Source organism: Scleropages formosus, chromosome 19 (genome assembly GCF_900964775.1).
Source record: "Scleropages formosus chromosome 19, fSclFor1.1, whole genome shotgun sequence".
In the NCBI taxonomy this organism is placed as follows: domain Eukaryota; kingdom Metazoa; phylum Chordata; class Actinopteri; order Osteoglossiformes; family Osteoglossidae; genus Scleropages; species Scleropages formosus.
Window position 1 is genome coordinate 24,652,574 of NC_041824.1, and position 14,290 is coordinate 24,666,863.

At 46.0% G+C, this 14,290-nt stretch overlaps 2 protein-coding genes across 5 annotated transcripts in view; one reads left to right on the forward strand and one right to left on the reverse strand.

The window, feature by feature from the left end:
• The first annotated feature begins 696 nt into the window (after positions 1 to 696).
• On the forward strand, positions 697 to 5,852 carry rhbdd3 (rhomboid domain containing 3). The gene is made up of 5 exons (XM_018749071.2): positions 697 to 1,574; positions 1,681 to 2,070; positions 2,831 to 2,954; positions 4,849 to 5,100; positions 5,278 to 5,852. Exons 1-5 carry the CDS (start codon positions 1,394 to 1,396, stop codon positions 5,444 to 5,446), a joined length of 1,116 nt encoding a protein of 371 aa, XP_018604587.1. The 5' UTR covers positions 697 to 1,393; the 3' UTR covers positions 5,447 to 5,852.
• Positions 5,853 to 6,079: 227 nt separating this feature from the next.
• Positions 6,080 to 14,290, reverse strand: part of emid1 (EMI domain containing 1) — a 63,393-nt gene continuing 55,182 nt past the window's right edge. For 2 of the 4 annotated variants that reach the window (XM_018749068.2, XM_018749066.2), the window contains 2 exons: positions 10,117 to 10,207; positions 6,080 to 7,403 (listed from right to left, as the gene is read on the reverse strand). In XM_018749068.2, the coding sequence (XP_018604584.1) occupies positions 7,285 to 7,403; positions 10,117 to 10,207 (210 nt within the window). In that variant the 3' untranslated portion in view covers positions 6,080 to 7,284. Of the gene's footprint in view, positions 7,404 to 10,116; positions 10,208 to 10,345; positions 10,431 to 14,290 lie in introns of those variants that run through there. The other 2 variants (XM_018749067.2, XM_018749070.2) reach the window with 2 other exon arrangements.

The window sequence follows — 14,290 nt, forward strand, 5'->3', positions numbered from 1 at the left end:
GGGGTTTCAGATGCGCGCCTCTGTGTTTCTCTTTACCCTTCGAGGATTTAAACCGTGATAACAATATATAAATATATGAAAAATGGAAAATTGAGTTCTTCCTGCCACGTCGGGAATGAGTAGTCTCCTAACAACTTTTATAAAAAAAAAACGAATGAAATCGTCCATAGTGATGGAATGAACTAGGGAGCGTCCATAAATTGTGAGCGTTATTTCAAATATTTAAAACATCATTTAACGGTTTTCTGTCATATAATGAGGCGTGTATATTAGTATTGATTTTCCTAAACATTTTCACTGTTATAAATAGACCTTTAAAAATAAACTCTGAACCTTGTAATCGCATCAAATAACTTGTTAAATTTGCCTCATAAGGGCGCCCTAAACGCTGAACAAAAATGCAATGAATTTCAGTACAGTAATTCACTGTATCTTGTGTGTGTGTACGTGTACACGATTTCTGGATAGGCTTTGGACCACCGTGACCCTGCACAGCCTAGACAAACGATTATTGATGAGAGGAAGAACACACACACACACACACATTTTCAGAACCGCTTGTCCCTTACGGGGTCACGGGGAACCGGAGCCTACCCGGCAACACAGGGCGTAAGGCCGGAGGGGGAGGGGACACACCCAGGACGGGACGCCAGTCCATCGCAAGGCACCCCAAGCGGGACTCGAACCCCGGACCCACTGAAGAGCAGGACCCCGTCCAACCCACTGCGCCACCGCACCCCCTCCGAGAGGAAGAACAGTTATCACAATATCTTCTTACATGTAAAAATATTATCGGAACAGCGAGAGCAGGGGTTTGTGTCAAATATTTAAATCCGCATTACACGAAGTTTGCTCCAAGTGATGATGATGGCATAAGGACTGAGGTTTGAAGGCCCTGCAATGGGCAAATCGTTAGTAATTCACTTCGTGGCTAAAACGGCATTTAGTTTCTTGTATTTTAAGTAAATTACATATAAACATGGATTTCTTTACTGAAGTTAATGGAAATGCATGCAAATTTTGTTTGGATCTCCAGGCTAATTATCAGTATGTAGGTGCGTCGTGGAGCAATGTGCTGACTTTTAAGACGGTTCCTAAACTCCAGCCATGCCGGGTACTTTCTCTTCGATGGAGAGACGCTGCCACCAAACTTGTTGACATTACGCGCCGTCGGCGTCGGGTTTTTTTTTTTTTTAAATTTTTTAAATGGCAGTTTTAACTAAAAATTCGAATTCTGGACTCCACAAAGCTGTGACAGCTACATCGCATTTAAAGGCCACCATTTAATGGAGCTTCCAGTAGAATATACAAAGCAGCTTTTATGTACGAGTCTAGTGTACAGTGATGAATATGAATATGAATGAGAGGTAAGCGCTGCTACATGTATTGAGGTATGAGCATTGTAGATACCATGCTTAGGCACGTGGGGTCAGTGTGGACTGGCTTCGGGCCCAACCGCTCCGGATTTCCATTGGGAATGACTCTTCTGATCACTCTGATCGTGGCGCTGTGGCTCAGAGGTGTTCCGCATGGCTTTTGTCTTGGTCCAGGTGGAATGTCCCCGGAAGTCCAAGGTGAACAGCCTGTTTATTTCCGCTACTTCATGCACAATGAAATAAAGCCTCCAAACAGAAAGTTTCCATGTTCACATGGTGATGATGTGACCCTGTTTTTTTCCAGCCTACTGGTTGCCACTCCATGCTGTCAGCCATGAGGATCTGCCTAGCCTGCTCTATAGCGCCGCCCTTCTGGTGACACTTGGACAGTGGCAGGAGCGACGCTGGGGTTCCGTGGTATTCCTTGGCTTGTCTCTCCTCTCGGCTGCCCTGCCAGTGCTGCTCTATACCTTAGTCCTGTTTGTGAGCGGGACGCGTGCTGGCCGGATGTGTGGCTACTCAGCTGCCCACTTGGCCATGTTTACGGCACAGTGCGGTGACACAAAGCGCAAGCGGGTCGTCCACCAGGTACCCGTGCGTTCCCTTCCGATGGTGCTCCTACTAATAGACACCTGGCTGCTGCCCAACACACCTGTTCTTCTGCACGTTTGCGGCATCTGCGTGGGACTTTGTTGTATCCTTTTTGTGACTTCTTCTGTATCCTACCAACATTTGAGTTTCAAACATTTTCCAGTTTGTTTATGTATTTTTAATTGTATTTCCTTCAGCGTGTTGTATAAACTTTGGGATCCAGCTGTGGGCAGTAAAATGTACCCATGCAGAATAGCAGTGAGGCACTAAGTGATTTTCCTGGTTACCACAGTGAGCAAACAGGGCAGAGCAACATCACGGAATGACAATTAAAACTGATTTTACAGAGAGTTGCAGGTCTGAATGAAGAGCACTTCTGTAATTTCCAGCACTCATGGCAACAGTTCATTGCTTTCACGTTCCAGTTCGACAAACCTACTGCATGTAATCTTTGTACCAACCAGTGTCTCGTTTTTAGAGTCATTTGGGAGTTTGTTATTGTGGCTGGATGGTGGCAGAGCAGATTTGGTTTTAGATGTGGGTTCAAATCCAACTCAGGCTGTGTGGAGATTTCCTGCGTGTTCAGGTTTCCTCCAGGTGCTCTGCTTTTCTTTCACAGTCCAAAGGTGTTTCAGGTGAACTGGAGACTATAAACTGCCCCTAGTGTGTGTCTCCAACTACCCTGGTGTGTGGATGGAGAGATACTTGTAAGTAGAGTTGTGCATCTGGCCCTGTAAGTCACCTTGGATAATGACATAGGTAAATACGAGTCGATAAAATATTATATTGATTATCTGCTTCGAACTATTTGATTGTTCCATGCTGTTGTACAAGGAAAGTGTTCACTTAGCGTCTTGGTCCAGACAGTCCAGCTTTCATTGTCCGACTCCAGAACGGCGAGAAGTTTGTGACTCGGGGTGTTTTGCCATCATGGGCTTTTGTCGCTGCTACATCCTGTAGAGAGTGGCTGCCCACCACTGCACACAGGTACAGGCATCTCAAAAAATATATCCTGGAATAGACTATCCTGGAGAAGAACTCTAAAGTAATTACCCTCCCTCTAAATATGAATATATGCCGTGGTTTTGTTCGCTAAAATATTTCAGCAAGCAGTCAAATTTTTTTGTCTGAAAATGTGTGTGTGTGTGTGTGTGTGTGTGTGTGTGTGCTTTTGGTGCAGCAGTGATCATCATGTAGCTCAGGGTCCACCGTGAATTTTTATCTTTCATTACACATTATACATCATCATTATACAGCTGGTTCTCTACTTACAGTTTGAATTGGGAAGAAAATTTGGTTTGTTTCTTAAAGGTTGTGTCTTTAATTTGGAGATAAATATCTGCTAAATGAATAAATATGAATCTAAATATCAAGCAGGACAGTTTTGCAGGGTGGGATGCAACAGTGGGGTTTTTTTTTTGGATGGGAACTGGATGGGAACAGGGTTGACCCATCTCTGTCTCCCATTGAGCAGATTGTCGACAGCCCCTTCCTCTGGTGAGCTGGGATGCCTCGTGCGCATGGCTGCATGTTCTGAGTACCTTGGGAGGAGTCTTTATGACACATCATAAATAAAAGCCCAATACAGACCCCTGGCCAGAACTAGAGCAGGGTGTCGGTGCTCAGCTCCTGCTCCTCGATCCCTTCTTTTAAGCAAAACATCACAGGAAATACCCAATAAAACATAATAATAAATAAAAGTATAATTATAAGAAATTAAAGTAACACTAAGCTCTATGTTACTTATCTTGAAGCACAAGAAACGGCTCCATATCAACTCAGAACCACAGTTATTTCTTAGAGGTGGAGGGTGATGGAGAGGTGGCACTTTGCTCTCCGCCCGAAACTAGTAAATGTAGAAAAGTAAAGCAGGAGGTTCTCGGTTCTGGCTCCGTTGTGGTGGTATGACCTCCCCCTCTCACTCAGAACTACTGAAACTCTGTCCACATTCAAGAAGGGTCTGAAAACTCACCTTTTCCTGACTCATTTCGCCCATGATCTCTCAAGCTCATGTAAGGTGTAAATGTTCATGCACCATAACTTCACGATCATCCCCAGATAAGGCTTTACACAGCCGCTATTCCTGTATTGTATGTAAATGTTTGTGTACTTAAAAAAAAAAAATTGTAGGAAGGTTATCAGGATTAGTCTGTCCTGCATTTTATGCACCTACTCCAACGATGAACATCGGTGCATAAAGTGGAAAGAAAAAACTAAGTTTACTTAAGAATCACATGTCTGCAACTATATCCCTCTTTCTCCTAATGTAATGAGCAAATTGTATTTTCTCCGAGATGTACGTCACTTTGGAGAAAAGCGTCTGCTAAATGAATAAATGTAAATGTAGAAGGGTCATTTACAGCTTGGCCACCTTCTCCTTGCTTCTTTTACATCTTCTCCACTTCTTTGGAAGAGTGAAAGCAGCACTGGTTGGTGTTTTGGTGTGTGATTTGAATTGGTATGCTACCTGTCTTTTTATAAAAAAAGAAATTTTCAAAGTTTGTTTCTCGAAAATTAGTAAGTTGGGGACCAGCTGTTCTCGGTTTCGTTTACGTTTCCTTATGTAGTGGCAGAATGTAGTCTGTGTGTGTGTGTGTGTGTGTGTGTGTGTGTGTGTGTGTGTGTGTGTGTGTGTGAGATGACAGCACAATTAAACATGTCCCTAGTCATGACTACTGCCCAGTACTTGGTGGTGACAACAGTCCCAGAATTCAATTCTACTGACAGTGTGTTGGTCTGTTCTCAGGGAAAAAACACATTGTCACTCCTCCTATATGCACACACATGAAATGCTGTGGATGGTGTGTGTTTGTGTACCAGAGAACCACGTTTCCAATGATTTACAGCACAGCATCTTGAACCTGCTGTTCTTGTACCACAGACCTCCGATGTCCCCCGAACGTCCGTCTTCCAACCACCCACCTTACTGGGAGGGTATCTATCCCGCACCCTCATGGCCGTGGCCCTCTCACCTGGGGCCTGACTGTCTGGTGGAAGGGGCCACGGCAGCTTCAGAGACTCAGCTCTTAGACGAGGAGCTGCTCAGGGCAGGGATACTGGCTTCCCTTGAGGACACGGCCGAGGCACCGATGGACAAGGTGGAGGTGTCCAAGTCTTCAGTGTCTTCACTGCGGTGAGTTTCTACTGGAGTCCTTATGGCCTCTCTTGGTTAACTCTTCCCACATCTAGTTCAGTGATGAGACACGCGTGTGATATTTAATGAGTTCCTGAAGAAGGGGACTGGGGTGTGTACCCTTGTGCCTCCCATGTGGACCCTCGTACATTGGTCATGTTCTTCTCCTTCCTCTAGTCTGCAGCAGCTCCAGAAGATGGGGTTTCCCACAGAGAAGGCCGTTGTTGCTCTGGCAGCAACCGGGAAGCTGGATGGTGCCATTTCCCTGCTGGTTGACAACTGCATTGGGGAGGAAACTGTGGTGACGTCCAAAGGGAGTCAGCTGCCAAAGTGTCAAGACACCTGAGGGGACTCTCCACGTCGTCTTGGTTCATCCAGGCGTGTGCAGTAACAGGACAGAGGAGGGTGCTCTTCTACTTGTAGTGCATTTTTCTGGGGCTCATGATGTTACATGAGGCTGTGTGGGAGCTTCTGATGTTCAGTTGTTGTCTTGAGGCGTGTGAAGCAGGATAAATAGGTGCTTTCTTAGAGATTCGCTGCCAGAAATCCGAACCTTACTGAAAACACCTCAGGTCGCAAAGTTCTGAGTTAAACTTTCTTAATTCCACTCAAGCTTTTCACACACAGTCCTCCGACTGTTACTACAACCACACACGTGATTCAGAAAAGCTTCACAAACGTGTCATTCAGAAAAAATTCCTCTGCCAGTGAGAAAAAGGTTCATGGGTGCAAATAAAAAATGTAATGTCTTATTTTTGAAGTTATTTTCTATGAAAAAAACCACAAAAATGTAAAAAATAGGAATTTAAAAGGTGGAATGTATATTGTACCTCATTCTGTTTTAATGTGTTAACTCACGGTGGGGGTTTTGAAAGAGCTCCTGGTAAAGTTGACTGAGCGCACCTTGGGGCAGGACTGTATTATTACTGTATGGGGAATATTTTTCTGTAATATCACAGTGAAGAAACAGTACTCTTGGTCATGTAAAAAACAGAAACAACAATTCTTTATTGGACAACAGTTTGGAAGACTGCACAGCGCGACATCCAACATGCGCGTACAAATGCGAAAGAAGCCAAGACGGAGAGTACATGGGGTATTACATAAACTGGCGGGAAAACAAGAAAACAGCAGCTGCTAAATGATTATCTTTAAATAATTCACATGACGATAATGTATTTATAAGTGGAAGAGCAAACAATGAAAAAAGGTTGTACAGCCATAATCAATCTTAACTCATGACAGAAGTAGTGGTACGAAAGCTACGCAGAAAGGAAGTCTTCAAGTTATGTTCTTCTTTTTTTAAAACAGTTTTTTCCGCTCCTCCCATGGGTCCATTTTTTTTTCTGAAAGGCATCTCACATGAGGTGCCATCTTCTGTGGAGACAAAACTCTGTCCTAGAGGTGGGATTTGCTGCTGTTTACCATCACACACCTGGGGTGGAAGGGTTGTCCTTCAGAATCACAGTGGAGACTCTGGAGCCTAGGGATCACAGAGGTGTGTGTGTGTGTGAGAGTGAGAGAGAGAGAGAGAGATGGATCAGAAGACTGTCAGCTTCACATGAAGCAGAAGAGCAGCCCTGCCAGAGACTCCATCCCTTTCCCAGGGAAAGGAGAGCATCCCTTTGTCCGTGGAGTGCTTTGCAAAATGGAGAAGAGAACAGAAACGAAACAAAGAGCACAAAGAAAGAGGTTTGTGTGTTTGCTTCCTTTACAACCCCCATATCCAATAAATCGTAACCTCAGGTTTTCTGACAAGTCCTGACACGATCGCTCCAAGCTATTATGTCTTCTGATTTTTGTCAGTTCTCCTGTGCTGCGCCCTGGAGTCCGTCTGTTGTCCCCTTTTTGTTCTTGGATTGTGTTCGGTCAGAAGCACCTTTGGGGAGGGGGGCTTTTCCCACGTTCTTGTGTGTTCTGTCGTTTCTCCACTCCTCCCCCAGGACGCCTGGCATCACCTGGCAGTTCGGGGGCTTTGTGGAGCACTGGTGCGTCTTCCCTGAGGTGCCCACTCCTCACGTGACGGGGCTGGAGGCCCTCGGGGGTTCTCGGGCAATCAAGGAGTGCATCGCAGACAGAGTCTACAACAGTAGGTGGTGTCAGGGGTGGGGAGGGGCACTGCCAGTTTTGGGAGGTGGCACCCCCCCAGGCTGGATCCGGGCATGGTCCAGCGGCCCCTCGCGGTTACTTCTGCTCTTTGGGGTCACGGCCCAGAATGGGGAAGGCAGACCGATATCGCTTATCCTGGTAGGAGGCAGGGGTCACGGTGCTGAAGGGGCTCTCTCCTGAGCCCAGGTCAGGCTCTGTTGAAGAGATGAGAGGTTTGCAGAACTGGGTCACACGTGACAGAAGACAACAGCATCACATGAACACACTGGAGTCCCGGGAACTGCTCCCAGTGAGCATCCCTCCTGGTGCACCCGTGTCCCAAACCCAACAACACATGCATCTCACAGACATCCCTGAAATTTCGTTTAAATCGAGTGGGGATGCGACACATACAGAGATATTAGTGGAGTACACTGGCTTGCCGGTAGCTTACTACCTTCCTCCCTTGCTCTGTTGTCTAATACATGGGCACCAATACTTGCCAACACTACTGAGACCTGAAGTCACTTCCAACTCTAAGTACTTAGTCACAGTCAATAAGTCAATAAAAGCGGAATATTTTGTACATGGGGAGTGCGGTGGTTGGACCACAGTCCTACTCTCCGGTGGGTCTGGGGTTTGAGTCCTGCTGGGGGTGCCTTGCGATGGACTGGCGTCCTGTCCTGGGTGTGTCCCCTCCCCCTCCGGCCCTACGCCCTGTGTTACCGGGTAGGCTCCGGTTCCCTGCGACCCTGTATGGGACAAGTGATTCTGAAAGTGTGTGTGTGTGTGTGTGTGTGTGTGTGTGTGTATTTTGTACATCCGTCCCCATATTAATGGGTTGTGTTCTGCAAAGCCTCAGCTACAGCTATAATGAGTTAAAAATACCGTGTAGCACCACCATTGACCCATTATCAGTAAAGAAGCGTCACAGTGGGGTATTTTACCCTGGAAGAGGGCACAAGGCAGGGTACACGCCAGACACAAGGTCATCACATTGTACTGTAACACTTTTTTTAAACAATGTTTTGCGGTTCAGAAAGTGTGTGTGTGTGTGTGTGTGTGTGTCTGTTTTAAATTGAAATTAAAACTCATTTAAAAATCCTAAGGGGTGTGGTGGCATAGCAGGTTTGACTGGGTCCTGCTCTCCGGTGGGTCTGGGGTTTGAGTCCTGCTTGGGGTGTCTTGCGATTGGACTGGTGTCCCATGCTGGGTGTGTCCCCTCCCCCTCCAGCCTTCCGCCCTGTGTTACTGGGTTAGGCTCTGGCTTGCCATGACCCCACTTAGGACAAGCAGTTTCAGACTGTGTGTGTGTGTGTGTTAAAAATACATAGTGTCACCTCTACAACCTCCCATTGAGAGCTACTGACCTAACACATGTTTGCCAGCTTGAGACACTTTGTTTTTTATCTACACAGGGAATGAAAACTAAACTTAACAGATTTCCCTCCATTTATTTACAGGTAAGTTTATGGAAGATTCTTAGACATAGCTATAGTAAGTTAAAAAATAAATTAACTTTGTAAGACTTCATTTTAACATTTTTATTAACTTTGAGATACTTCTGAATGTGAACATTGTGTGTGTGTGCGTTTGTAAATACTGGAAGTGTGTTTGCATAATCATGCTTTAATTTTCTAATTATTCATTTTTTTAAATTTGACATACAGCCTTATGCATACTATCGTGATAAGTTTGCCTCACGAAATCATTATTTTTAATTAAAATTTTTTTAACGCACTAGACCCTTTGCAGAATGTCAGCAAATAACTTGCCATGAGCCTATAGACCCAGTAAAACTTAAAAATCAACTATGAAATAACAACTCACACACACACACACACACTTTCAGAACCGCTTGTCCCATACGGGGTCACGGGGAACCGGAGCCTACCCGGCAACACAGGGCGTAAGGCCGGAGGGGGAGGGGGACACACCCAGGACGGGACGCCGGGACGCCAGTCCGCTGCAAGGCACCCCAAGCGGGACTCGAACCCCAGACCCACCGGAGAGCAGGACTGCGGCCCAACCCACTGCGCCACCACACCCCCTTGAAATAACAACTCTTCAACTAATTTCTGCATTTATGTATAAATTTGTGCAGGAGAAAAAAATATAAATTGAATTAACTCTCTGCTTGTCTCTATTCAAAATGTAGACTTAAAACCTCTTACATTCATGAGGAAGTTTATGGTAAACAAGCCTATTCTTGCTGTATTAATCACTAGAACTGTGTGTGCAATTTAAAGAAATCTTTGTGAACACGTGTGATTCAAACAGTTCAACTCACAAATACATGACTCATGGGCCAAATCAAAAAGAAAAGAGTTATTTTCCAGGATCCCCCCCCAAAAAAGACATGAAGGGCTGACTGTATGATGGTATTGCTATTATCCTGTTTTAATGTGCTACTCTGCTTTTTCCTTGTGATACAATACATCATGTAGGGTGATTTTGGGGTGAACCTGGGATGGCCTTGGGACCAACTGGAATTTTTACCCAATAGTAGAATAAGTAATTTAATTGTTTTTCATTAATGAGTAATTTAATTGTTTTTGCTATTTGGTCTGATTTCAGTAACAAATTAGAAATGGTCAGTGGGGGATAAGTGTAAATAAGTAAAGAGAAAACATTTGTAATATTTGAAAAATTGTAATACAGATGTTCATAATGTCAGGAACGAGTGTACTGGTGTGCGCAAAATGGTCAAGGTTTTGGGAAAATGAACAGGAGGGCAGGACATGCTGTTTCTGGGTCCGACTGCTCCTGCAAGGTGACCATTTCTCGAACCCTCTTCGAAGGAGATGGGTCAACCCAAACATTTGCGTGACAAGGAATCTCAGTGAATCCACTGGAGGAACAGGAGGGCCAAAAGAGTAGAGACCGGCAGGAGCGGCAGAGTTCAGGACCTGAGGAGAGAAGGGTTACCTGGCCAGATGATGGCTTCCAGCAGAGTCACCCTGCGAGCCAGAAGCTCCAGGTCGGCCTGCATGTCACGGAACATCTGCAAACTAATGTCCTATCAGAGATCAAAATAAGTGACAGTTGGGGGAAAGGCCAAAGTGCCGTGACCCTGAGGCCGCCCCGCACTGTCCCTAGAAACCCTGCCCCGCCTGACCCACATCTCAGCCTGAGCACTGCCCACCACCCTACTCACCATGAATACCAATCATAGTCTCGAGGATTAAAACCCTCTCGGCTAAGATCTTCAGCGCCTCTCGGATTTGGTGTATCCCGTCCCCCTGTGAAGATAGATACAGCCGTCAAGGTATGGGGCACAGCCAAAGAAGCGCTTGCCAAGGTGCATCCTCTTGCTATGCTAGATGTTAGAGGGTTAAAACTATCCAGGAGCTACCCCCATAACCCCCCTACCCCTATATCTAGCCCGCCATGCTGCAAGACCAGGCCGGGCAAACAGCATGCGTGTCACAGACCACTCGCCAACCTCGGAGGAAACAGCCAAAATCAACCATCATTAGTTTTTGCCACAACGGGCACATTATGTGTCAAGGGCAGAGTCACGTGGGAAGAGTCATATGGGCCGAACGGGGCAAAACAGCTACACAAATCAGCTTCTCAGACATCTCCCACTTCTCTCACAATATTCCATGGTAGTTATATAAATTATGCTCCATTGGGGAGTATGACAATGGTACTTTTTTAATGCACCTATGTCCCAGTGCAATTTAATGAAGAAGTGTCAGGAGAGGTGATGAACAATCTCTTACACAGAGATTGGCATGAAATAATGTCAATCACCTTCGACGTATATTTACTTTATGAGAAAACGCCCAGAGTGCTTGAGGCCAAAAAGGCTGACAGTGAAATTTTCCTCATCACTGAAATTAAATTTTTTAACTGGTAAGAGAACACTGTTTCAACTTATCGCCAGATTTTTTTCATTTGTGAAATATTCCCCTCGGGGTACACAGTCCAGATTGTGAAAGGTGCCGTGATACGATAGACATTCGGATGAGCTGCCAGCTAAGCAGTCGGAGGGTTTGGCAGCGAACGTGCGACGGGTGTGTCTGAAACATGCCGATTTTGGAGGAGTGAATGTGACCGCTCGCGTGTTCAAAGCCAGCAGCAGTTGGCGGTCGCTGAGTCTTTACAGGGAGCAGGCAAGGTCATAATTTGGAGGTTATGCTGTGGCCCGATACGGCAGGTGGTACGGTATCAGTAATTTGTTCCCTTCAATTGGCCCCACATTTCCATGACACGCAGCTTCACTGCAGTGTTGACTCAGCTGCTGGACCTCATAGTCTGGAGGTCTAACAGGAGGCTCAGTCCATATGTGGTCCTCAGCCGTATTCTAGACCGCTAGTCAGCTGGCCTTTGGAAGGGCTTTGGGAGCTGCTGGTTAATCTGCCCTTTCAGCGCCTCGGAGGAGTTGGGGTTTGTTATGATGCTACAATCAGCATATCACTTCTATTTTTAGTAGCTACATGTGAAAAAAAGTTCCATTTGCACAGGAGCCAAAGCACTGTGTGACAGCAGTGAATGAGGAGCGGTGGTGGTGGTGGTGGCGGCAACAGGAGCAGCAGCAGAGTGGGAAGGAGAAGCGTGGCTCTCAAAGCATGTTAATGCAGCACTAGGAGGAAGGAGTGCAGTAACAGAGACAAGGAAGAGAAGCTCGTCGACAGCAAATTGTATCGCTTTGTGAAGCGCTCTCGCTTTTCCACTAGGAGCTCTTAGTGAGAACGAGGGATCCGAAACGCTGCTCCTTCTTCTACTTGTCTCTGTTTTTGACCGATGGAGCCTGTTATCACGTGGAGGGTGCTAAAGTCACAGTCGCTCCGCAGCAGGTGGTGCTCAGGACAGGACAGTGAGCGCAGTTCCATGCAGCCGTGCATTGTGGGACACTGGAGGATAGCTGTATCCATTCACATGCTCCCGCCCCACTGCAGGTCTCACCACCACTGTCCTCTCAATAAACAGTGGAAATGTGCCATGTTCAGTTCTCTCTGAGTCCACTCGCTGACTGGGGCACAGCTGGACCAACGCTGGGCTGTAATATGCTACTGCTTCTCGACTTTACTTCACTCTCTCAACTCTTTCCAGTTGAGGGCGCCGTTCCACACAGATTGGCCCCGAAATGGGAATTTTGTTTCAGCTCATTTTTGCACCGGGTCCCTGCCACTGGTGCCAATGAGCTTTTATGACCGAATTTCAAGGGGCCACTGTGTGACACACAGTACATAGAAAATCCTTCCATAAAGAAGCGCTTCAAAAGTCCTTCTTTTCCTTTCCTTCCAAATGCTGGTGTGAACTCCCACCTTGCACAGTATGTACAATGTCTACCAGTGTTTATGCATGTAGAAGAGTGCTTGTGCATGCAGGTAGGCGTACATGGATGTGTGCGCGTGTATATGCCAAGTGCAGAGGCTTGGAATGTGGCTGGCAATGGTAGCCATGGAGACAGCTGCTTGCAGAGGGAGGAGGGAGTCAGACAGCTTTGGGGTCAGACAGGACAGTGGTTTTAAGGGCGGCAGTCAACAGCGGCCCGAGGACCAAAAACGACAAGGAGAACATGAGCAAAGTACAATATCGCAGCACAACAACATTCGCTCTCAACGGGAACACAATGATATTCTGGCAGGCATGAAATCATGTACATAGTGACACCGACATCACAGGTGTAAGCACCTCTGAAAAATGTACAGTGCTAAAACATTTATTTTTTAGCTGCAGCTATTACCTGTGCCCCTTTGATGTATTAATTTTCATTAATACCTTTAATACATATGTTTCAGTACGCTGGGTCCTCCTGTTATGAATGTTCCAGTGATGAATTTTCAAAGGTATAAACATTTTGTTTTTAACCCTCTCCAGGCAGACACTGCAAATTAGCATGAGCTGGTAAAATCAGATTTTTCCTACTCCTAGTATTAATTTGGCACTGAGAGGGTAAATTGTGCTTTCTTCATTTGTTTATTTCTTCCGATGTTTATTTATGTTTAGTTGTCAAGAACTGGTTTGTTGCAGAGTGAATATCAGCTGTGGCTGTGTGTCCATCCCTTGGTAACGCAGTAACCTAGCGGAAGAGGTGTGTGCGACTGGATTAATTCAACTCGCTTCCACAGTGTTTACAGCTTGTGTTTCATGTTGCTGGGTGTGAGCGGTCAATAACAAGGTGTTGCATGTTTATAGGATCAATCAATCCACAGATGGCGCACACACACACACACACACTTTCTGAACCGCTTGTCCCATATTGGGTCACGGGGAACCAGAGCCTACCCAGCAACACAGGGCGTAAGGCCAGAGGGGGAGGGGACACACCCAGGACGGGACGCCAGTCCGTCACAAGGCACCCCAAGCAGGACTCGAACCCCAGACCCACCGGAGAGGAGAACTGTGGTCCAACCCACCGCGCCACCACACCCCCTCCCCACAGATGGCATTACATAGGAATTTGTGGAGACAACAGTTTTATTTTCAGTCATTTTAAATTATTCCTAATTTTAATATATAGCTCAAAGCTAATAAAAATGTTAAAACAATAGTCATATGGTGTATTTTTAGCAAATAAACTTTGGGACATCTATATTATTACATTGTTATTGTATACACTTATCTGATGCTTTTCTCCAAAGCAACTTATAATGCTAAGGTGATAATTACTTACCCATTTATACAGCAGGGTATTTTATTTATTTTTTTTTTAATGGAGCAATTTAGGGTAAGTACCCTAAAAGTAAGGGTAAGTACCTCAAGGGTACTACAGCCAGAGGTAAGGCTTCAACCTGTAACCCTGTGGTCTAAAGGCAGTAGCACTAACCACTACACCACCAGCTGTCCCTACAAAACAAAACAGATTAGCCAGATGCTGATAAATGTCTCACACACACACACACACACACACACACATTTTCCAAACCGCTTGTTCCATACAGGTTCGCAGGGAACCAGAGCCTACCCGGTAACACGGGGCATAGGGCCAGAGGGGGAGGGGACACACCCAGGACAAGACTCCAGTCCGTCACAAGGCACCCCAAGCGGGACTTGAACTCCAGACCCACCGGAGAGCAGGACCCGGTCCAACCCACTGCACCACCACACCCCCACGAATGTCACACATCCTTTCAAAATGAATAAAAAG